Below are 25,941 nucleotides of genomic sequence, written 5' to 3' on the forward strand. Positions count from 1 at the left end.
TTTTTGCCATCGCCTCAGAAGAACAGAAGTGTTAGATGCAACATTTAAGCTTGACCAAGATCATATATGTCAGCCTTGGTAATACAAACAGCATTTGTTACGCGACATGAATTTAATAGGAAAGTGCACAACCTGAAAAATGTATCTTGTTGGGGGTAAAGAGTATGGGTAACTCACATAAGTTATACATAGCTTTAAAGTTACCCTCACTCTTTGGTTGGAAGTTTTCTAAAAGTTGTTTATGCTAGGAAGACTTTTTAATAAAAGCGACTTTGATGTCAGAAAGTTGAATTTCCAGCTATTTATGCAAGTTTTAAAGCAGACACTACTGAAAAAAAAAAACTAATAAATACCTGCTATATTTAAATAAGATTTTAGATCAGACCGAAGGAGTCGATTAAGCCTGCTGGACTGAAGGAATGAGCAATAAACCTCAGTAGGAATTCATTTGAGCCAAACAAAAACTAAACAGCGGTTGAAAATTTTTTTCGGATTTTTCGTATTTTGCAAGTTCCACATTTGTGGTTTTGTATGTAGCTAATCGGATATAACCTTCGTCATAGGCGCGAAAAGGAGGGGAGGGGGTAGACTCCTACACCTTTCTTTGGCACTCAGATGTTTGAAAAAGATCCCTTGTCTTGTTCTGTAGTAACGATCTATTATTACCTACCTGGTATTACAAAAAAATAAAATCAATGACCAAACAAATGACAAACTTTTTAAGGTTTTTTACAATCGACAATTTAAACGATAAACAATAAGACGATTCAGACGAAATCGTATTTTTAAGAGCTAGTTTTTAGTGCGAAAGTAATTTTTAGAATGGTAAAATAAATACAATTAAAATGTCTATATACATGTTGGACTATTTTTATGCAGATTGAACACATCAGTTTAATAGATTTTAAATTGTTCTGTTTTCTGAAATCATTATGAATATTTGTTTCGTCCGAATTCTGTATAGAATGGAACAATAGAATTCAGAAATGCAAGAAACGAAAAATATTTTTAGTCGTTGCTGCAAATTTTCTAACCCTAAGAAAGCCACAAAATCAAAACCGCTTTAGTTTACCGATACAAATGGAAAATCTCACCTCTATTAGTTTATTTTTATAGTAATGGTTATTATTCAGTTAAAATTTTCTTATAGATGGTGCTGTGCTTCTTTTACACTCTGTCAAAAACTCTTGTCTGGTTTGAGGTTGACTATTCTCTTGGTAGTTACAAGATTGTGTTTTGCGTTGATTTTTTTCTTGGCATTGCGGACTCAATTGCAACCTGATCCATGGATTCTCAAAGGGTTATTAGGGAAGGGGTAAATAAGCGTGAAAATTCTTTCCTAACTGAAGGGGACAGAAGCTGGAAATTTAAACAATAAAATTCATTTTGTCTTGACAATATCTAACCATATTCTTGGATTTCAAAGGAGAAGAGGCTCAAACTCTCTGTTCATCCCTCTTCCTTTCCATACGGGCCATACAAGCATATTTTAATTGTATGGCAGGAGTTTTTTCTCTTCCTTTGGATTAGGCAACGCAATAGTGCCGCCTAAGAAAAGAGCGAAGTGGGCTCTATACATCATTATTATTATTATTATTTTTCTTACCAGGGCGCTTCATTTGGAAGAAGTTGTCGTAAAAGCTTCGGAGGAAACTCATTCAATTGAAAACTAAAAGTTATACTGCCCCTTCAAGAACCAAAAGTGATTGGAGATCAAACAGCTCCTCACGCCCCTTATTTCCCCAAAGACGTCCGATAAAAATTTTGATTTAGCCGTTCTATTCAAAATAGTTGAAAATTTCAATATATATGCCTCTTGGCCCTCAGAGCCCTAGTTATGCAGTTCACCCATTGTTTACATACAATATCAAAATTTTGGTGTTTTTGCTTGTTTTTTAGCTTTTTTTCATGTTATGAGAAATGAAAACAAATCATAGGAAGGAAAAATTGTTTTTAACAAAGTGCAAACTATATTCTAGTCTTTAGAAGGAACAGGGGGCTTCAGCCCTGCTCCGCTTTTTGGTAGTTTCTCCTTATTTTGAGTTTAACTTGGTTGCTTAGGCTATAGTAATTTCTGTTCCTTTCGGTTTCATTAATTTATTGATAGTAATTTATGGAAGTTTTACGCTTACAAATTTATTTGAATGTATTTCTGCTCATCTTCGGTTAAATGTAGCTCTTAAATTTTCTTTGAAAAACTTTTATGGCAAAGTTTTTTTTAGATTAATCCTCCCTACAAAAAAGCTACTGGTTGCTTACGAAGTAAGGTTGATTGATTCATATTTGCTACTGATAGTATATTTTCTGACTTACCTGAAGTGTTATATTACTTCCTATAGGCCCTTCTGAGTATAAAGCTTCACAGAGTTTAGAAGCAGTATATTTAACACTGCCGTTTGGATATTTTTTTGAAAGTTTTGCCGCTGTCGAAATCTTCTTCATTATAGCAGAAATGCCATTAGCTAGAGGTATGGTAGTCATTGGAACGGTGAAAAATAAGGCTGTTTCCTGACATAAGCTCATATTGTATTGCTCAAACGACTTCACAGGACAACAATTACGTCCTGGTTGTTCATACAATCGTAGATTTGAGTGACGAGTAGATCGGTGTAAGAATCGTCTATCTTTTTCTTTGTCAAATTGAACAGAAATATCTCCTTTCTTCAAATTCTTCGCATCTTCTTTGCCACCGCAGATCCCAAAAAAATCCAGCTCAAACCATACTTTCTGCACAGCTTTGTTCAGGTCAGTAAAGTCTGACCAATAGGCGTAGAGTAATCTGAGGTCATCTTGAGGAATGACACAATGAGCAGTGTTCTGAGATCCACTTTTATCAAAGCCTTGAAGGCGCAGGTTTTTTGAGATGTGACTAAAAGCTTTACTGCTTTTCTTGAATGCAGGGTCGTTGTTGATGTCTATGGGAGGTGCGCGTGCCTTTAAAGTTCGAGATATACCATATCTACAAATGAGAGAATACTTTATTAGTAACTTGAGATTAGCTGAAGTAGTTACAACCCACTCAAACCTTATTTTTGTGTATTCGTCCCTGGAAGCTCTTATAACTCAACTCGTATAACCGCCCTAACACCATACATATAAAAAAAAAACAAAAAAAAAACGCATATATAAACTGATGTAATATATTGATAATATACTTTAATAATTTGAGAAAAAAAGTCAACCTAAATATTCCTTACCCTGTCCTTAATTACGTTAAATCGAGTTTTCTTTCAGTTACAATTGACGAGCGTTCTGTTTTCTTGGAAATTATGTGGACATTTTTACCGATTACTCCTACTCTAACCCGATCTCACCCGTTTCTCCTCTAGAGGTGAGCCCAAGCAATAATATTCTAGTAAGATTCAGATTATTTCACTAAGTTTCTCAGCAGAGCACTCGCTTACTTACTTCCTTAGGTCATCCTCATAAGACTTTTTGTTTTCGTGGCCTGCCTCAGGGACGAAGACCATGAAGAGACTCTTCAAAGGAAATTTTCGGAAGGCGACTCGTCTCCATTCACTTAACATGCTTATTGATTTTGTTGAGAACAGTTTTAGTACAAGTGAGGCGTCTGGTATACTTCTGCAAATGTATTGCAAAAGTTCCGTCTGCAAACTTTCTTCCTTGCCGTGTCATTTGTTAAGGGTTTCTGCCATCGCACCATAATATTTCCAGACATTAACATCTAATGAGTCGGAAGTAACAGAAATGGGATTTTTTGTGGGGGGATGTCGAGTCTTGCGTGGCCAGGCTTGCACAACGTCTCCATTCAGCTGGCGTAAAGAAGACTTCAGGTTGCCCAGTTGTAATGCGGCCTAAGCTCTATAATTAGTTTCAATAAGGAGTTACTGGTCCCCAACCTACAGCGGTGGGCTCGATTGTTTTCTTGAGGTTCAACGCTTTCGTTGAATTTAAATATTACCAAAATAGTGACATGGGTTCTTATCATAGGCAGTGCAGTAGCGCTGCCTAAGTAAAGAGCGATCTGGGCAAAATGTATTATTATTATTTTTTGACCAGGGCCCTTTGTATCGAAGGAGTTGTCATAGAAACTGCGGAAAGTACTCATTCGATTGGAAATTCAAAGGGCTAGTGCCCTTTTCAATAGTTGTAAGTGATTGGAGGGCAAAGACCCCCCCTCCCACGCCCACCATTACCCCAAACACATCCAGTCAATGCTTTGCGATAGCCATCTTGTTCAGCGCAGTTTAAAAGTCCGAATTTTAGTGAGATTAAGTCTTATTGAGTAATGGTAATCAAAACTTCTAGTGCCTTTTTTAAGATTCAAAGTGATCGGTGGGCGGATATTCCCCCCCCCCCCCGCATACATCGTATTTTCCCGAAATGCACCTGATAGAAATTTTGAGATGGCCGTTTGTTGTCGTAGAAACTTCGAAAAAAGGCTCATTCGACAAGAAATTGAAAGGACTAGTGCCCTTTTTAATAGTCAAAAGTGATTAGAGGGCAACAAGCCTCCCCTCCAACGCCTATCAATTCCCAAAACACATCTTATCAAAATTTGGTTTTGATTAGACGCAGATTTTGATTTGTCAAAAATCAAAATCTTGATCTATTCAACGTAGTTAAAATGTCCGGAAAGTATGGTTTTGAGGATGACAACTCCTCCACAGTCCTCATGGCAAAGGTCATAAAATATGCACGGTGGGGGCATATAAGGTTTTTATAGAAAGGGTGGTCTTATAGACTTCAGAGGGGATCATTGGATTGGTAATCAAAATTCTTGTGCCCTTCTTAAGATTCAAAGTGATCGGAGGGCGGATACCCCCCCCCCCCACATGCATCTGATAGAAATTTTGAGATGACCATTTATTGTCGTAGAAACTTTAAAAAGTTTCATTCGGTTGAAAATTGAAAGTGCTAGTGCTCTTTTTAAAAATCAAAAGTTATGAGAGGATAACAAGCTCCCCCGATGCCCATCAATCCCAAAACACATCGAATCAAAATTTTGATTTGATGCTATTTTGTTCAGCTTAGTTGGAAGGTCTGGAAACTATGTCTTCGAGGATGGCAACCCCCTCCACAGCTCTCAGCGTAAGGGTTGTAAGTTATACCCTGAGGGCATATAAGATTTTATGGAAAAGGTGGTCGTATAAACTTTGGAGGGGGTTCATTGGGTTGGAAATCATATTATCTAGTGCAATTTTTAAGAGTCATAGTGATCGGGAGAAGTCAACCCCCCACGTTATATTTTGCCCAAATGCATCCAATAGTAACTTGAGGTATCCACATGTCCAAAAATAGTCCAAAGATTATATAACAAGGCCTTTGGGGTTGACAAAATATCCCAGTCTCGGGATAAGGGCTGTAAGTTATGCCCCAGGGACATATAATTTTTTTCGAAGGAGCGGTTGTGAACTTTAGAAGAGGCTTATTTGATTGTAAATGTATAGTTCTAGGTCCTTTTTTAGAGTGAAACATGATGGACATCAACTAGCCCCCATCCCATACCTGATATCCTCGTTTCCTAAAATGTATTCAATTGAAATTGTGAGATAGCCATTTTGTTACCAATAGTCGAAAATCATATAACAATGTCTTTAGGGTGGACACAAGCTCCCAGATCCAATGGGCAAGGGTTGTAAGTTATGCCCTGGGGCATTTAAGGCTTTTATGGAACAGGTGATCACAAACTTTGGATCGGATGGAGCTCATTTGATTTGAAGTCGGAAATTCCAGTGCTCTTTTTAAGAGTCAAATTAAATGGAGAGCAATCATCCCCCCCCGTAACCATATCATTCAGCAAAACAAGTCCGACCGAAATTTTAAGAGAGTTATTTTGTTCAGTATTGTTGAAAGGTCTAGTATTGGGGATGTCAACATCCCCACAGTCTTCAGGACAAGGGCTGTAAGTTAGGCAATTCGTTCATTGGTTACACATAGTATATTGAGAAAGGTATAAAATTTATAGGAGAAATAGCATAAAGGAGAAAGGTAAAGGCCACTCAGGGGAGCCTTTCAGAGAATGTTGACGGGAGTGTTGAACTAAAACAAAACCGTTATGTTTATACGGATTATCAAAAGAGTATAATGCAGGAATAACTGGTTATTTTAATACGGAAAATTTAGGAAATGATAAGGGAGATGATCAAAAAGGCAATATCTGCAAGCTACCAATACTACTACAACTATTGCTAACACACTACTCAATTTTCAGTATTGAAAGGAAATTTGAACTAAATCAAAAGACAGTATGTGCATGCACATTGTCAAAATAGCATATCTCAAAAATTGATTTGGGTATTAAGTTGGCACTTTTAGAGAATGCTTAAAGGGGAAGATCACCTCACCAAAAGGCAATATGCGGACACTACTTCTATTGCGACTGTTACTGCTACATTTACTATATCTGCTGCAACTACTTGTATTGCAACCACTTGTAAGGCTAAGAGCATTGATACGAAATTTGCAAGAAGTATAAAAACATAGTGATTATCAGAAGGACATATCATCAATGTCATAGCAATGGCTAGTTTTATTAAGCCGAAACTTCCAGGACTTGATGAGAGGGATGCTCTACTGACCAAAAGGTAATATGTTAATACTACTGCTGCTAGTAATACTACCGCTATTCAATACTACTACTAGTAATATCAATGCTACTACTGTGACTGCTATTACGACTATGCCTAAGGGTATGAAGGTGAAATTTTTAATGACTTTTGAGGGGGGAAGGTGAACCTTATCAATACAAGCTGTCTGTACGCGGGTTGTCAAAAGGGTGTAGTATATATCTTAGGAACATTTTAGTGTACGAAGTTGAAACTTACAGGGATGTTACTGTTACTATTATTACTACTTCTATCACTACTGCTGCCACTAAGGCTTAGGCTACTACTAATAATTCTACTGCTACTACTATTACTACCTCTATTAAAACTAAGGGTAAAAGGCGAAGTGAACTGAAGGCCAGGAAAACTGAATCACAATAAGCCGCCTGTATGCAAGCTGCCAAAAGGGTGTAACAGCAATATCTTAGGAACCGTTTGGTGTGTGAAGCTGAAACTAACAGGCCTTGTTGTGAGGGACGTAGAACTAAACGCGAGAAATTATTTGCACACTAATTCTACTGTTTCTACTCATACTACTATTACTGTTGTTAGTATTACTACTGTTACTACTACTCCTGTCGCTAAAGCTTAGGCTACTACAATTAATTCTACTGCTCTTACTGCTAATACTGATGCTAAAACTAAGGATATTAAGGTGAAAATCTTGGGATATAAAGGAACTGTATGGAACTAATTCGAAACACACTATGCCCACACAGGTTGTTAACCAGACACATCAGGCATGCTTCAGGAACGGTTGATGGTATTAAGCTGAAACTTTCAGGTTCAAGTGAAACTTTGAAGGGGATGTTGAAGAAACCAAAGGTGCTATGAATATACTGCTACTAATTCTGCTACAACTACTGCTACTGCACGTGCTAGGGGTATTAAGGTGAAACCTTTAGTGAATATTTAGGCGGATGTTGAAGTAAACCAAAATAAACTATGAGTATGTGGACTTTCAAAAAGGTGACAAAGCAATATCTGAAGAACAACTTATATTATTAAGTTAAACCTTTAATGGTAAGTTGTGGGTAAATTTTGACCTAGCCAGAAGGTACTATGTGTATACTTTTAATACTACTACTACAACTTTAACTAATGGTGCTAAGGGTATAATAGTGAAATTTTAGGGAACTTTTAGGAGGAGTTCCAATTAAACATAAAAACTGTATGGATGCAGGTGTTCAAAAGGACATATGAGCAATATCATAGGCGGCACCACTCTATAACAGCTCTAAGTATCATTGAAACGTTTTTGGAAGAGGTAGTTTTGTTAAAAAGTAAAATTTCTGGTGCCTCTTATTAAGATTAAAAAGAGATTGGATGGAAAGCTGCCCTTCTCTCAAGTCTGTTTATTTTCCAAACGCATCCAGTCAAAATTTTGAGACATCCATTTTGTTCAGCATTCTAGAACAGTCCAACAACTATGTCTTTAGAGATATTGGGCATGTCAACCCCCAAAATTTTTCAGTTGGCCCATTGTGCTTTAAAACTTAATGCTACTTTAAACTGGATCAAAAAGCCATTTTATTTCCAGTAAGACACCTCAGCAATATATTGAAAACGGCAGGGGGTATTAAGTTGAAACTTTTGGGGCTACTTCTATTACTACTTCTGCTCTTAATGTTTCTTTATCTGCATTAGGAGATAATTACCTTAGTCTTAGTGACATAAACTACTATGGAGGTATATCTTAATTATATATTAATATATAGAGTTGGCTAGGTTAGGTATTTAGTATAATGCGTTTTGGGCGCCCTGCTTTCCATAATTCTCTGTTATAGTTTCCATAATTTTGTTGCTAAAGTGTTATATTTTCATTATATTCCCGCTTCGTATGAAAAATTCCCGCTTCGTATATTTCTAACTCTAAAATCAATTCATCTCGCTCAGACTTTAGTAAATACCTAATTCAACTGTTTCAGACTCTAGTATACCACTTGTGAATTGGTATTAGTGTCTGTGACTGACTGAATCTTGATAAATTTCCACTTCGTACATCTTAACTCTAAAATGAACCTGATTCATTTTTCTTGGACTTAAAAGCTATACTCATCCATCTCAGATTCTAGAATAGCACTTTTAAGCTGGTAGTAGTGTCTGGGTCTGACTGAATCTTGATAAATTCCCACTTTATATGTCGCTACAACTTGTGAGCTAGTGTCTCTGTCTGACTGAATCTTGATAAATCCTCACTTTTTATGTCTGTAACTCTAAAAAGAATCCGATTCCTCTCTCTCAGACTTCGGTAAAAACCCGATTCCTCTATTTCAGACTCTAATACACCACTTTTGAGCTGGCAGTAATGTCTGTGGTTAACTGAATCTTGATAAATTCTCGCTTTGTATGTCTCTAGCTCTAAAAGGTATCTGATTCGTCACTCTCGACTTTGATAAAAAACTAATTCACCTATTTCAGGCTCTAATATACCATTTGTGAAGTAGTGCCTGTGTCTCACTGAGTCTTGATAGATTCGCACTTCATATGCCTCTAACTCTAAAAGGAATCCGAATCATTTCTCTCAGATTTTAGTAGAAACTTAATTCACCTAATTCAGACTCTAGAGTAGCAGTGGTAAGATGGTAGTAGTGTCTGGGTCTGACTGAATCTTGATAAATTCTCGCTTCATATGTCTCTAAACCTAAAAGGAATCGATTCATCGCTCTAAGACTTTCTTAAAAACCCTATTCACGTATTTCAGGCTCTAGTATATTACTTGTGAGCTGGTAGTAATGTCTGAGTCTGAATGAATCTTGATAAATTCTCACATCATATGTCTCTAGCTCCAAAAAAGAATCCGATTCATCCGTCTCAGACTTTGGTAAAAACCTAATTCACATACTTCAGGTTCTAGTATACCACTTGTGAGCTTGTAGTAGTGTCTGTGTCTCACTGGATCCTGGTAAATTCCCGCTTTATATATCTCCAACACAAAAAGTAATCCGATTCATCTATCTCATACTTTGTTAAAAACCTAATTTACCTATTTCAGAATCTAGTATAAAACTTTTGAGCTGATGGTAGTGTATGTGCCTGACTAAATCTTGATAAATTCCCACTTCATATGTCTCTAAATCTAAAAGGAATCCGATTCATATCTCTAAGACTTCCGTAAAAACCTTATTCATGTATTTCAGACTCTAGTATACCACTTGTGAGCTGGTAGTAGTGTCTGTGTCTTACTGATTCTTAATAAATTCCAACTCAGAAGTCTCTAAGTCTAAAAAGAATCCGATTCAAGATTTGGTAAAAAAAACCTAATTCACGTATTTCAGACTCTATCATACAACTTGTGAACTGGTAGTAGTGTATTTGTCTAACTGAATCTTGATAAATCCCCACTTTATATGTCTCTAACTCTAAAAACAATCCGACTCATCTCTCTCAGACTTTGGTAAAAACCTTATTTAACTAATTTAGAGTCTAGTATACCACTTGTGAGCTGGTAGTGGTGTCTGTGATTGAGTGAATCTTGATAAATTCCTACTTCATATGTCTCTAACTCTAAAAAGGATCCGATTCGTCATCTCAGACTTTGATAAAAACCTAATTCACCTATTTCACACTCTAGTATACAACTTGTGAGTCCCACTTTACATGTCTCTAAGTCTAAAAAGAATCCGATTCATCTCTCTCAGACTTCGTTAAAAACCTGAATCATCTATTTCAGACTCTAGTATATTCCTTGTGAGCTGGTAGTAGTGTCTGACTGGATATTGATAAATTCTCTTTTTAAATGTCTTTAACTCTAAAAAGAATCCGATTCATCCCTCTCAGACTTGGGTAAAAACCTCATTCACCTATTTCAGACTGTAATATACCACTTGTGAGCTTGTTGTAGAGTCTTTGTCTGACTGAATCGTGATAAGTTCCCTCATCATATGTCTCTAACTCTAAAAAGAATTCGATATATCTCTCTCATATTTTGGTAAAAATCAATTTCACCAATTTCATACTCTAGTACGCCATTTGTGAGCTGGTAGTAGCGCCTGAGTCTTAATGAATTTTGAGAAATTTCAACTTTAAATGTCTCTAACTCTAAAAAATCCTATTTATATCTCTCAGACATTGGCAAAAACCTAATTCACCTATTTCAGACCCTAGTATACCACTTGTGAGCTGGTAGTAGTTTCTTTGTTTGATTGAATCTTGATAAATTCCCACTCCATACGTCCCTAACTCTAAAAAGAATCCGACTCATCTCTCTCAGACTTTAGTAAAACCAAATTTACCTAATTTAGACTCTAGTATACCACTTGTGAGCTGGTAATGATGTCTGTGCCTGACTAAATATTGATAAATTCTTGATATGATAGTGTCTTGATAGTGTCTGTGTCTGACTGAATCTTGATAAATTTCCACTTTATATGTCTCTAACTCCAAAAGTAATCCATTTCATCACTCTCAGATTCGGTAAAAAAAAACCTAATTCACCTATTTCAGACTCTAGTATACCATATCTAGTATATGATGTTTTGTAATGTCATTTTAAGAAATGTGAATAAAAAGTAAAAAAATGTCACTATAAACATTATTTTTTCTAATACGAAAATTCGCGACTAACATATCTATATCATCTTCATTTTGCATTTCGAAAATATCATACGTGAATTTCTTTTGTTATAAATATATTTAATGTCATCTTAACACATTTAAAAAAAGCTGAAAAATTTCTTCTAAGATCAAATTTTGGATTTCGAAAATATCTCAAATGAATTTCATTTGTTACAAGTATATAATATCATCTTAAGAATTGTAAAGGAAAGTTGAAAAAATTTATAAGTCCCCCCAAAAAGTTGAAAAATTTATAAGTAAAAAAAAATATAAAAAAATTCAAAGGTATAAAAAATAATTCTGAATTCCAAAAAGGGGGCGAAAAGCTGGGGAAGGGGTATTGGGACCATTGGAGATAGGGGCGTGGATGAACAAACGTTCCCTCTAAAAGAAGTGTTGATATAAGCACTCATTCCTATGGATACGAGGATACAAGCGGTTACACTATGCCTATGTTATAGATGCTTTCAAGTAAAGTTCAATACTATATCTTAAATTGTATTTGTCCAATTTGGAGTCAAATGAAACGGTTTACTTCACCTGGTTAATCATGTCCAGACAGGTATATAAAATTGAGACACCAACTGGATTATGCTAATGATGTATCTCTAATAGTATGGTCATGTAAGTAGATCATTGACCCAAATTATATAGTCGTCGACCCTGTTAGAAGAATAGTAGCCGGTTTTGATAATGATGTCACCATGGGCCCTCGTATAGTGACACAACTCACTAAGAAATAATTTCTAAGATTTTTATCGCGCATCGATTTTCTTGGCGTTCTAGAAATACATTTTTTTCTAATGAAGATTTTCAAGGTTTTCAAAAAAATAAGCAAAATATTCGTATCGCAAACTTACTTCATTAGACACCCCCCTGATAAACACCAAAAACTTTAGACATGCACGTATAGAATAGCAATAAACAAAAAAAGTTGGAATGTAACCTGACAACTAAAAAAATGTCACAGAAAAAAATGGAAATAGGTTTTTAGCACTATGATTTTTCTATACGCTATTTATTTTCAACAGTTTTAAACTGTCCATTAAATAGTAAAAATAGTAAATAATTTGAGTAAGTAAATTTAACAATAAGCAATCCTTCTTTTAATACATAACTTCGAGTGGTTCCAGAACAATATGACTACACTTCTACAACCCTTAAATGGCAAGGTGTTGGGATCAGGAACGTAATTCGCTATGGGGAAGAGGGACAACTGCACCTCCAAGACCTCCGTTTCCCTCTCAGACCCTAGTTTTCCCCACATCTGAAATGCAGTTTCTCAAAAAAATTTCTCAAACTAAGATAAACCTTCATAGTTCAAGCATTCACAGAAACTGGTTTGTTTTTCTTTAGTATATCTTTACCTTTTTAATTATTATATGGCTCATCTTTTTTTTTGCCTCATTTTCACTTTGAGACAATTGGCTTCAACTTTGCCCCCCCCCCATGATTTTGACGAAATTATATTCCCTTTTGAATCAAAATACATGACAAGTTTCAAAAATAAGTAAAACATATTTACAAAAGTAGTGAATTATCTGAAAAATAATCATATAGAAGAGACAAAGCCGTGATTGAAAAAAAAATACTCAAGCAGGAATGGAACGCTAAACATTCTGATTTAAAGTCCAACGGTCTGCTAACAGAACCATGGCTCTAATAATCTAATTTTATCTATTGGTGTATAGACCATAACTATTACAATGATACCGTTTTATAACTCCAAGCTTTTCCACTTAAGAAGGGAAACCAAAAGTGTTGATTTTAGTGCTCTATCATTCTTACGGATGGTAGAATCGACCAAAATTACGTGGATATAAGCAAAAGCTTTTAAATAAGCCATTAAACATCACTCTTAAAAGTTCTGGCAGCCTATTAGCATCAGCTTCTCCATTTGAAACATAGTACCCAAAGTACCGTTTTAATGTCATTCGGAACTTACAGATGGTGGAACTTGTAGGAAGAACGTAGGTACTATCAATATCTTTTATATGAGCTATTAAAAATCTGTCTACTATGTTCCTGTAGCCCACTAGTCCAGCGCTTGAGATATAGCACAAAAAGTGCCGTTTTAGTGCCATATGGCTTTTTCCAGACGATGTAATTTATAACAAGCGAAACTTTATATGAGTGAAACTTTTATGAAATTTTATGAGGAATCGAAGTAATAGTTACCGTTCCTGAATTAATGTCAAATGTTAATTTTTTTCGCTAGGCAGTTTTTTTCGCGTTTTTCGACTTTTGGTCACTATGGGCTATGGTTCGGTCTTTCCAAGGTTGCAGCTACTGCTGCAACCGTGATAATTCAAACATAGCGAGGTGTTTGTACACATCTAGCAGTACAATTGTTCAACCTTTTTATTTTTTAAATAATGTAGTTAGACTTCAGACATTCGATATTGCAACGACCTACCACGGTAACGCTATTAGTGCTCATTGAGCATTCTTATAATAGTATCTTGATCAGTTTTGCAACGTGACAAATACTGGTAATCTAGTAATCTCAGTTTCAAAATATCAACTTGGCATTCATTATGAGGCCTGGCAAGGTTTACTTATTAAAAAAAGTAGAAACTTGAGACACTAGCGTATGTGGAACCTATAAAGATGACGGTAATACCTGGAGAATACGGGTTGTAACTCTTACCTCATCCGACTTAAAAATATAGAAATTCACATAGAATATACGCTGCTTCATCGTTTTATGTCGAAAGAAGATCTATTCCTGTTTACGAGACAAATAGAAGGGTTTCCTAAATACCGCAGACTTCACTTGAGAATTCAATAAAAAATGTTTACAAATGGTGGGTTCAGCCTCGAAACTGTCAAAGCATCTTTGACGGTGACTGAGAATTTAAAAAGTATTTACTAATTTATTTTTCAAGTGAAATTAAAGAGTTGTATTATCCCTCAAAACTGGCACAAATCATCCTATTAATGAGTAAACTATCCCTCCTGGGCACTCTACACTTAACCATTGCGCCAACGGCTGCACCCAATGTAAAAAAAAATATGCCTTAAAATTCAGCACAGCCAAGAAACCAAACACCCCTTTTATGTTTTTATTGACAAGGATAGTCACGGGTGATTAGAAGAAAAGAAAAAAATAAATCCGTTGGTGGTTGTATCGAACTTGTATTCACAGAATATCAGGAGACGGCTCCCAATGAAGCATCTCCCGGGAGAGGGCTAAAACGAATTTATAAGAGATACGAAGAGAGAGGGGCACTAGCTAGCAAATAAGTAATTAATTTCTGTTATTCTTTGTATCTTTATTAGTAATTTTTATTTTATTATTGTGCACTAGGGACGGTAAGTGGAGCTCTTGACTGAAATATTTGCATTATAGTCTATGTTTTTCACTGGCTTGCATTATCCTCGTTTCTCTAAAAAAAAAAAAAAAAAAAAAAAAAAAAAAAAAAAAAAAAAAAAAAAAAATCTTGTAATTACGACATTAAACAACTTTCTGCGATCTTGCGGTAAACTTCAAGCCCTGGCAGAAGAGAAAATTAGTAATAAAATACATACTAACCATGATTCATCATTCATTGTAAGCGCTTATCCCTTACAATGAATTATAGACAGAATAGTAGCTAGTCTGAGAATTGTTTTATTTATTTTATTAAGGCCGTGATTAAGTGAACTGATGGAACTCGAAAATCCCATGTTAAATTGAAAATTTATTTTTTAAAAGTACTCAAGTATTCATTGGCGGAAGATGCCGCTTTTAATATCAGGCCATAGCTTCTTGAAGATGCTACAAAATGTTTGAAAGGATTTTGCTCTATTTTCTCTAATTGCTTAGAAATCTTAGAAAATGTCTAGGTCTTTTTCGCAAGTGTACTCGATAAAGGATATTGCTTTTAGAACAAAATCGGTACTATCATGAGCAGAAGACAATAACCTGTAAGATGATTGGAACCATTTTTCGATTTATTTTCCTGTTTTCTAACAGTCCCCTAGAATATTTTCAGCTACCTGAAATTTTTACAAGTCGGTTGCCAGAAAGAATCGTTTCAGATCGCCGATAATACCCCCAAGAGACCAAAATGACAAGCTGGTATAATCAGATGCTTGTTAATAGAGTGTGAAATTTTCATAAATTATTTCAATGCAATGAAGAAACCTAGAAATGAGAAATAGTCAGGAGCCTTCAGTAAAGTTGTGCACACAAAGCCGAAATCATGGGGAAAATTAAATCAAAGCGAGGTATACATCTTAAAAGTGTTACCACACATAGACAGCGCCTTTGTAAAAAGTATTTGGAGCTTGGTAGATGTAAATATCCAAAATACCTAATAATGCGGTACACTGAAGAACTAGACAAGTCAAGAGATTTAGGTCAAGCGACAAACCTTGAGGCGGAGCAGAACCCCGTAGCTTCTTCCCCGTTGCCCTACCGGATCGTGACTGGTGGTAGAAACTTGGATTGCGACGAATTGAAGGATTGCCGATGGATTTTTGATCCTGCATTTTTCGTGCACGATCTAGAGACTTAAGTTTTGAAGCACAGGTGAGGAGGAAACAACCCGTAAAAATCATACAACCTTAACGAAATTTACACCACCAGATTCAGCGTATCAGAGAATCCTACTGTAGTTTCAAGCTCCTATCTAGAATTAAAAAAAAAAAGTTTTTTTAAGTGAAAGTAAGGAGCGACATTAAAACTTAAAACGATCAGAAATTACTCCGTATATGAAAGGGGCTTTTTCTCTTCAACGCCCCGCTTTTTACGCTAAAGTTTTTTACTGTTTTAAAATGTAGAGTTAAGAGAAAGAGTCAAGCTTTAGCGTAAAGAGCGGGGTGTTGAGGAAGAAAAGCCCCTTTCATATACGGAGTAATTTCTGTTCGTTTTAAGTTTTAATGTCGCTCCTTACTTTCATTTAAACAAACTTTTTCTTTTTTTTAATTTCTGGACGCCTTTGAATTAATGCACGGTTTGATCTTGGCTCTCCACATATCAATAATTAAAACGAAATTTGCATATTAATTTTTTGGGGCTAAATGGCTTTTTCACAGTTTTCATCGGAAGATTTTGAGAAAAAAGGAGCGAGGGAGGAGGCCTAGTTGCCCTCCTATTTTTGATTACTTAAAAAGGCATCATTTACTTATTATTTTTACGAACGTCTTCGTAAGTAAAAAATATACGTAACTTACGAATTAAATTACGTTGCGAACTTCAATATTCGTATATTTTTATTGCGTATATGAGGGGGCTCACCCCTCGTTGATACCTCGCTCTTGATAATAAAGCTTAAATTTTGTCCCAATTCGTTAAGAATGACCCTTGAATCACAAAGGCCGTAGAATAAATAGTTGAAATCACTAAAAATGCTTTAGCGTAAAGAGCGAGGTATTACGAGGAGGTAGACCCCTCATATGCGTAATAATTTCTGTTCGTTTTAAGTTATAATGCTGCTTCTCACTTTCAGTAGAAAAAAAAACTTTTCATGTTTATTTTTTCATTGTTTTTTTTTAAATAATGCTAGAAAATCCTGCACCCCCTCCATTGAAAGTCTCTTCCCCCATGAGAAGTTCCTCATGGAAAAATCCTCCCCGGTAACCCTCTCCCCTCAAATATCCCCCCCCCCAAACCAAAAAAATCCCCCTGAAAACGTCTTTACACTTCTTAGTAACCATTACTACACACAGGTCAAAGATTGTAACTTGCAGCCCCTCCCACGGGGACTGCGGGGGAGCAAGTAAAGACATAGTTATTTGGTTTTTCTATGGTGAATAAAATGACTATCTCAGAATTTTGATCCGGTAACTTTGGGGAAAAATGACCGTGAGAGGGAGCCTAGGTGCCCTCCAATTTTCCATCACCCCTGGAAAAAAAAACAAATAAACACGCATCCGTGATTTGTCTTCTGGCACAAAGTGCGAAATTCCACATTTTTATAGATTGGGGCTTGAAACTTCTACAACAAGGTTCTCTGTTACGCTGAATCTGATGGTGTGATTTTCGTTAAGATCGTATGACTTTTAGGGGGTGTTTCCCCCTATTTTCTAAAATGGGGCAAATATTTTCAGGCTCGTAATTTTTGATGGGTAAGACTATTCTTGATGAAACTTATATATTTAAAATCAGCATTAAAATGCCATTCTTTTGATATAACTATTGGTATCAAAATTCCATTTTATTAGAGTTTCGTTACTATTGAGCCTAGTCGCTCCTTACTACAGTTCGTTACCACGAACTGTTTAAAAATGTGGAATTTTGTATTTTTTGTCAGAAGGCAGATCACGGATACGTGTTTATTTGTTTGTTTTTTTGTTGTTGTTTTTTTTTCCAGGGGTGATTGTATCGACCCAGTGGTCCTAGAATGTTGCGATAGGGTTCATTCTAACGGAAATGAAAAGTTCTAGTGCCCTTTTTAAGTGACCAAAAAAATCGGAAGGCGCCTAGGCCCCCGTCGCACGCTAATTATTTTCCCAAAGTCACGGATCAAAATTCTGAGATAGCCATTTTATTCAGCGTAGTCGACAATCCTTACAACTATGCCGTTTGGGATGACCTACTCCCCCACAGTCCCCGTGGGAGGGGCTACAGGTTACTAACACTGACCAGTGCTTACATATAGTAATGGTTATTGGGAAGTGTACAGACGTTTTCTGGGGCGTTTTCATTTGGTTGGGGGCAGGGGTTGAGAAGAGGGGGATATGTTGGGGGAACTTTTCACGGAGGAATTTGTCATCGGGGAAGAAAATTTCCATGAAGGGAGCGCAGGATTTTCTAGCATTATTTAAAAAAAACAATGAAAAAATAAATATGGCAAAGTTTTTCAACTGAAAGGAACAGAATATCCCTGTTATTATTTTCTTGTAAATATTAATTCCTGTAAATATTCCATAATAATTTCTGTTAAAAGGAACAGAAATTATTACGCATATGAGTGGCTCACCTCCTATTACCTCGCTCTTTACGTTAAAGTATTTTTAGAAATTTCAACTATTTATTCTACGGCTTTTGTTGTTCAGGGGTCATTCTTAAGAAATTGGGACAAAATTTAAGCTTTAGCGTGAAGAGTGAGGTACTGACGAGGGGGTGAACCCCCTCATATATGCAATAAAAATGTGAGAATACAGAAGTTTCTTTACGTAAGCTAATTTGTAAGTTGCGTATATCTTTAACTAATAAAATTTATTTTTACTTAAATTTTAAGTAAAAAATTAAAGAATTATTAAAAAAAATTTAAATCTTAAAATTTAAAATTTTTATTTTACTTTAACTAATAAAATTTTATTTTTACCCAGCCAAATACATTACTATTTCTCGGCTGAAACATCTCACCAAAGGAAGCTGTCAATCAAAACCTTTGACAAGACTTGATAATTGGTGCTATTTGAAGTTTTGACAACCAACGGTCTCTAGAGAATTAAAAGACAGAAGGCTAACCTCACTTCAATTTTGAAGCTCGATGTTTTCAAGTTCACTTAATCACGGCCTTAACTTAATTTAAAAGTCGTTTTTGACAATTTCTAAAATGGAAAAAAGTGGTGAAGAAGTGTGCAATGCATCATCGGAGCGGATTGGTCTTTATGGTGCCAAAATTTTTAGAGAATTTATTGGGTGCTGCTAGTACCCCTCGCTCTTTACGCCAAAGTTTGCCTTTGTGTCCCAATTTTTTAAGAACGACAGCTGAAACATAAGGACCGCTGAATTGGTATAATAAGCCTTTATAAAGCACTATACAACTGCAATGTAACGAGCGAAGGGTTGAGGAGGGGGCGGCTTCCCCTACATAAAGAATAACTTCCGTTCGTTTTAATGCCTAACATTGTTTCTTACTTTTTAATTTAATTTTCAGTCAAGGACGTTGTAATATCGTCTGTGAAGAGGCGATTTCAACTGTCAAAAATGTATAATTTTTAGTCACAGAGCAGCTGGAAATAACATTTACGTAGTTTTCGACATCTCAAGAGGAAGAGATTCGTCAAACCTTGAATCCTTGGGGAATGTCTTGAGATCCGCTGTTTTAAAATGCCCTAAAGTGTTGATAATATAATCTTTGTTTTTGAATAAGAGCAATCTATTTAGGTGGGGAGCCCTTGTCGCTCAGGCACGTTAGCAGGAGGGGGGGGGGTAGAGAGCTTTAGAAAATCTCGAAATTTTTCCAGTTGTTCCCATCCTAAAAGCAAATCGACCTCTCCCCCACTCCTGAAGTAAATTCCAGCTTACCGTGTTTATATCCGCCGACCCTATGTGAGCTAATGCTTTTCAACTGAAAACAATAAAGAGGGTCATTTTCCTTTGCAAGGGTTTCTTATACATTAGTCAGAGCTCACATTCGGCTCACTACTTTTTATTTAACTCTCTATGAAAAAGATGGCCTAACTCTCTACAAATGAGGCATTTAGAACGTCTGAGCCGACCTAGGTCTTCGGTCATTCCCTCTTCGCTAAACCTATTTTATTCGTATTGCAGAGGCAATTTTTGTTTGGCTAAAGCCGAAAGAAGCCATAAACCCCCCAAATATGACCCGTATTTAAAGTAATCGCATATGCACTGGTATATACTTGACTATCCAAAGATTCTCGGACCAGTGGACAATAATAATAATAATTTATTTCTGACCCACTAACGCGGTGATAAAGTGGAGCAACGAAAACGAAAGAAAAAAGAACATATGCAAAAAAGAAAAAGTATCCTATGACAATAGTAATTATAAAGAACAACAAATGCAAATCAAAACAATCGCACGAGTGGATGAAAAGAACCTAACCGCATGCAAGCCTCTTCTTTTAACTTTGAGTCCAACTTATTATATGACGTCAATATATCAGTTGCATTAAACATTATAATAATCTTACGGTTTCTATACCAACGAGGCAAATACAAAAGATATTTACAGTAACGGAAATACAAAACTTAAATATTCTGCATATCATTAGCATTAAAAAATGGACGCAAACCTCATATAAAAAGGGTAGAATGGTCACAATATGTTGAATAGAGTTTAGCCAAGGCCTTACAAGAATGTCGGCCACGATTTTGGACAATTTTAAGCATAGCTTGCTTTAAGCTTGTTAAGCATAGCCTTCTTTACGCTTGTTTTCAATATCTGCAAGCGCACTAGCACGGATAGCTGAAACAGAAGAGCAGATGCTAATCCCGAGCCAACGCAACGCAGGAACCAGCTTAAACCCTGGTTCCCATTGCTGCGTCAATCCCGACACGATTTTTTTCTGGCGGGACAGACGTACGACAGAATCAGATGGAGGTTCACAAAGAAACGCAGGCTTTTGCGTCGCTGCGGCAAACCCTAGAAGAATTCAAATTAGCCAAAATTAGCTTTTCAATCAGCTCCATGACTTAGGTTATGATTTTTTTTTAAATCAGAACAACGCATACGATTTGTCGTATGAGTTGAAATTATTCAATTGCAGCAAAACGGATGGTTTTGCGTCGTTTGTCGCACGATTTGTGTCATTTGTGGCATGTCGCAAGATTTTGCGCGAAATCGCAGCAGTGGGAACTAGGGGTAACTGAAAAAGAACCACAACTCAAATCACTACTTTGGGTTATTAGCTTTAAAAACTAAATATTTACATTTTTCAACATTAAACATGTGGCCAATTTTTTCAAAAAACTTAGAAACAAACTGAGTAGACTTAGCTAGGGTGAATTTTGAACGGCTATTCAAAAACTTTGCTCAACGAACGAGCTACCGTAATAGGTCTATATGATGCAGAATTAGTCATATCTTTCCCACGTTTAAGAATCGAAGTGGCACCTCCACACAAAAAAGAATCAGGCCCCAAAGACGTACACAAACAAATTTGAAATAATAACTGTCAATTCTTTCGAATCAATATGAAGGTGAAAAACACAAATACCATCAATATCAGACGATTTAGATTTTAAATTCTTAAAACAACGGGTCATACGGGAGGCACATGGCCTTGGGAAATTCTCTCAGGTAATACAAACAGAGGCTAGCAAACTGAGAATGAACTGTATAATTCATAATATTTAAAATCTTATTATAATGATTAATCCAGGAGGCATTAGGGATCCGATCGGCTGTAGGAGGTGAATCAAATTTCGCAACATTAATCACTTGTTTCCACTGACTAGAATTCTTCGGAAATTTCGCACCATTGTACTTTACTTTACGAATATCAAACAGTTCGTGGTAACGAACTGTAGTAAGGAGCGACCCGGCTCAATAGTAACCAAAACTCTAAAAAATACCAATACATACATCAAAAGAATCGAATTTTAATGCTGATTTTAAATATATAAGTTTCATCAAGTTTAGTCTTACCCATCAAAAGTTACGAGCCTGAGAAAATTTGCGTTATTTTAGAAAATAGGGGGAAACGCCCCCTAGAAGTCATAGAATCTTGACGAAAATCGCACCATCAGATTCAGCGTATCAGAGAACCCTACTGTAGAAGTTTCAAGCTCCTATCTACAAAAATGTGGAATTTTGTATTTTTTGCCAGAAGGCAGATCACGGATGCGTGTTTATTTGTTTTTTTGTTTTTTTTTTTTGTTTTTTTCCCAGGGGTGATCGTATCGACCCAGTTGTCCTAGAATGTTGCAAGAGGGCTCATTCTAACGGAAATGAAAAGTTCTAGTGCCCTTTTTAAGTGACCAAAAAATTGGAGGGCACCTAGGCCCCCTCCCACGCTAATTATTTTACCAAAGTCAACAGATCAAAATTCTGAGACAGCCATTTTATTCAGCGTAGTCGAAAAGCCTTGTAACTATGTCTTTGGGGACGACTTACTCTCCCACAGTCCCCGTGGGAGGGGCAACAAGTTACAAACTTTGACCAGTGCTTACATATAGTAATGGTTATTGGGAAGTGTACAGGCATTTTCAGGAGGATTTTTTAGTTGGGGGAGGGGTTGAGAAGAGGGGGATGTGCTGGGGGAACTTTCCATCGATAGTTTGTCATGGGGGAAGAAAATCTCCATGAAGGGAGCGCAGGATTTACTAGCATTATTTAAAAAAAAATATGAAAAAATAAATATGAAAAAGTTCTTTCAGCTGGAAGTAAGGAGCAGCATTAAAACTTAAAACAAACAGAAATTATTACCCATTTGAGGGGCTCACCTCCTCCTAATACCTCGCTCTTTACGCTAAAGTATTTTTAGTAATTTCAACTATTTATTCTACGGCTTTTGTGATTCTGGGGTCATTCTTAATGAATTGGGACAAAATTTAAGCTTTAGTGTAAAGAGCGAGGATCTGACAAGGGGGGAACCCCCTCATATATGTAATAAAAATATGAGAATACAAAAGTTCTTTACGTAAGCTAATTTATAAGTTACGTAAATCTTTTACTAATAAAAATATTCGTAAAATGCGACATTAAAACTTAAAACGACCAGAAATTACTTCGTATATGAAAGAGGCTGCTTCCTCATCAACGCCCCGCTCTTTACGCTAAAGTTTTTTACTGTTTTAAAAAGAAGAATTGAGAGAAAGAGTCAAACTTTAGCGTAAAGAGCGGGGCGTTGATGAGGAAGCAGCCTCTTTCATATACGAAGTAATTTCTGGTCGTTTTAAGTTCTAATGTCGCTCCTTACTTTCAGTTAAAAAAACTTGTTTTTTTTTATTTAATTTCTGGACGTTTTTGAATCAATGCATGTTTTGATTTTGGCTCTCCGCAGAGGAATAATTAAAACAAAATTTGCATATTTTTTTTTGGCTATAACGTTTAAATTCCAACTTCGTTTTCTGTTTAATGTCAAAAAGGTGACCCCTTAAAGGACGTGAACACGCTACCCCAATTCTAAGCCACAACTTTGCAAGATTTATTACAATTTTTAAACCAGGGTCAGATTTCCATATTGAACTTCTAGTCTTAAGCTTTAAACGACAAAGTGGGACAGCCACTTCTTCAGTTCTTTTTCAGGCAGGATACAATCTAGCTGTAATATATATTGACCTAAACTCCAGCTTCTGGGATATAAAACTGGTGCATAGCACAATAAATGGAACTTTAATCGTAGACAAAAGAAGATCAAGGGTTGATATATATATAGAGGCCAATCCGCTTTATTCCAACCTCTTTTGGTTATCCACTTCTGGTAATTAGTGCTATGGGTCTGTTCAGCCGAGTCGTATTGATGATGACAGTGGCTGAAAGGGGCAAATGGTCATAATCCCGTTCTTCCTGGTCAATGTGAATACCGTTAATAGAAATAGCAGAAGAAACAACACAGTGATCGATATCAGGCAATGAACCACTATTATGTATGCGTGAATGGGATGCATCCTTATCAAAAATTAAATAAATAAAACAAGTTTTTCAACTGCAAGTAAGGAGCGACATTAAAACTTAAAACAAACAGAAATATTCCGTATATGAAAGGGGTCGTCCCCTCCTCAAACCCTCACTCTTTACGCTAAAGTTTGACTGTTTCTAACAACTCTACTTTTTAAACAATAAAATACTTTAGCGTAAAGAGCGAGGCGTTGAGGAGGGGACAACCTCTTTCATATACAGAATAATTTCTGTTCGTTTTAATTTATAATGTCGCTCCTTACTTGCAGTTGAAAAACTTTTTTATTTTATTTAATTTCTAGACGTTTTTTTAATTAATGCATGTTTTAATTTTGGCTTAGTAGAAAAAAACAACAACAGAAAAACAAATGAACAAACACGCATCCGTGATCTGTCTTCTGGCAAAAATTACAAAATTCCACATTTTTGTAGATATGAGCTTGAAACTTCTGCAGTACGGTTCTCTGATACGCTGAATCTGATGGTGTGATTTTCGTTAAGATTCTTTGACTTTTAGGTTGTGTTTCCTCCTATTTTCTAAAATAAGGCAAATTTTCTCAGGCTCGTAACTTTTGATGGGTAAAATTTAACTTGATGAAACCTATATATTTAGAATCAGCGGAAAAATGGGATTCTTTTGATGTAACTATTGGTATCAAAATTTCTTCTTTAGAGTTTCGATTACTATTGAGCCGGGTCGCTCCTTACTACAGTTCGTTACGACGAACTGTTTGATTCGATAGCCATTAGGTAACGAATCAAAAAATAAATCAGTTCGCGCTTAGGTAGAGTTTATATCATAGTTCATATCGCCTAACATGATCCAATCCATTACTCTCAACACTAACAAGATGGATCTTTAGCGATGCGCTTGCTTCAGTATACTTTGTTAGAGAGGAAAAGACTAGCAAAACGGATTGCAATAAAATAATCACATTTACGATAACACACGGGGGATAGCGGGACTATTTTCTGTTTTAATAGGCAGGTAGGCCCGCCTGATGGTCTCCCAGAAGTCTTGCGGCCACTTCTAGCGAAAACCAAGTCTTCTTTACTCCTGCGAAGGGAGTTTAAACTCACCAAGGGCAAGAGGTGCTCTTGTAGCAACAAAATGTCGAAATTAGATAATTTCTGGTTCGAAGAATCATCCTTATCCTTCGTTCCGTTAATGATGAATGAACATGTAGAAAACTTGATTTTAATGGTCATTTTCTTAGCTGACTCGAACGTTTAGCCACAGCATTACGAAGGATTCTGGATGTCAGAGAAAATGAAACATGATTGCCACGATAATTAGCGCATATGGAGGTGGCCTGGCACGGGGAATCGCGCGACGATTCATGCTCTTCTGCACAGGGGGAGCAACGTCAACAGTTATCACAAGTGGGCTTCAGGTGATTAGGCGATTGGCAGTTATAACAGCACCTAGGTGAACCCTGGAACTCATCAACTCAGAAAATCTCATAACCTACTTTCTCACGAAGCTTCAGTGCATTAGCAAGAACATTTTTACTTTTGAAAAACACTTTAACAGCAAAAGAATTGCCAGTTCGTTTTGCATCCTTAACATTACCGCAACCAGTTAGCATGTCTACGTCAAAAGCATTTGATAAACCTTTCATAATACCCATACATTTTGTTTCATTTACTTTGACGTCACAATTGCTCATTTCAGAGGGAACAGAATCGCAAAAGTCCTTAGCAGCAGCCTGATCATTTCGCACCACCAATTTATCGCTGGAGGGGGGCTTTATGCTATGAATACATTCATGACCAGGTATAAGGTCAGTCACATCACGGCGTTTTGCAGGATTATTCAGGTGAGATGGAACTTTTGAAATGACAATGGTGACATGATTATCAACGATTGACTGGGGCTCCAGGCCACTAAGAGGAGGGAAGTTTAGATCATAAGACAAAATTTTCTTAAGAGTTTACTTGAGTTCGGAGTCAATGTTTAGAAGCCCTGATGCGACGCCTGAATATGCAACGGCTGGAATGACAGGAAACTCGGTAGGCAAAATGATTACGTAAGTAGACAAAACAAAATCATCAGACTCACATTTCTGAAAGGTCTCAATTGTATCCTTTATGTGATGGTAATTAGCCAGATCGCCTTGCCGTCAAGACACACGTTCGCCCACGAACACTCGAGACCATAGGTCAGTTTTAGCTATCATTATAGACTTTTCATATAAAGCCAGCCGCATGTTTGGCATTAATTTCATTATCTACCCCCTCATGAAAATTTGACTGCACAAAGTTTAGCACCGCCAAATGTGCAAGCTCCATTTGTAACTCGGAAGATAGTAATTCCTAATATTATTCGGATACTAGTAATTCAGAAGAGACAAACCAGGTCACAAGTTTAAAACAAGTCGGAATAAGCCACAAAACAGTTAATCAGAGTTCAAAAGCATTATCAATAAATGTTTTGTTCATAAAGAAAAACTTGTCACACAGGTTTATTAATAGTCCAATTTTTATTAAGATAATCAAGTGTTCACTCAATGAAAGCTAGTTTGTATCAAGGTTTCGATTTCGAGAGCCCAACAATGTGAATTGTG

General features: G+C 36.3%; 1 protein-coding gene across 1 annotated transcript in view; it reads right to left on the bottom strand.

The window, feature by feature from the left end:
• Positions 1 to 2,266: 2,266 nt before the first annotated feature.
• The window catches only part of LOC136029878 (uncharacterized), a 28,750-nt gene continuing 5,075 nt past the window's right edge, over positions 2,267 to 25,941 (bottom strand). The window contains exon 2 of the mRNA XM_065708360.1: positions 2,267 to 2,959. Coding sequence (XP_065564432.1) covers positions 2,287 to 2,959 — 673 coding nt within the window. The 3' untranslated portion in view covers positions 2,267 to 2,286. The remainder of the gene's footprint in view (positions 2,960 to 25,941) is intronic.

This window comes from Artemia franciscana, chromosome 1 (genome assembly GCF_032884065.1).
Source record: "Artemia franciscana chromosome 1, ASM3288406v1, whole genome shotgun sequence".
Taxonomy (NCBI): domain Eukaryota; kingdom Metazoa; phylum Arthropoda; class Branchiopoda; order Anostraca; family Artemiidae; genus Artemia; species Artemia franciscana.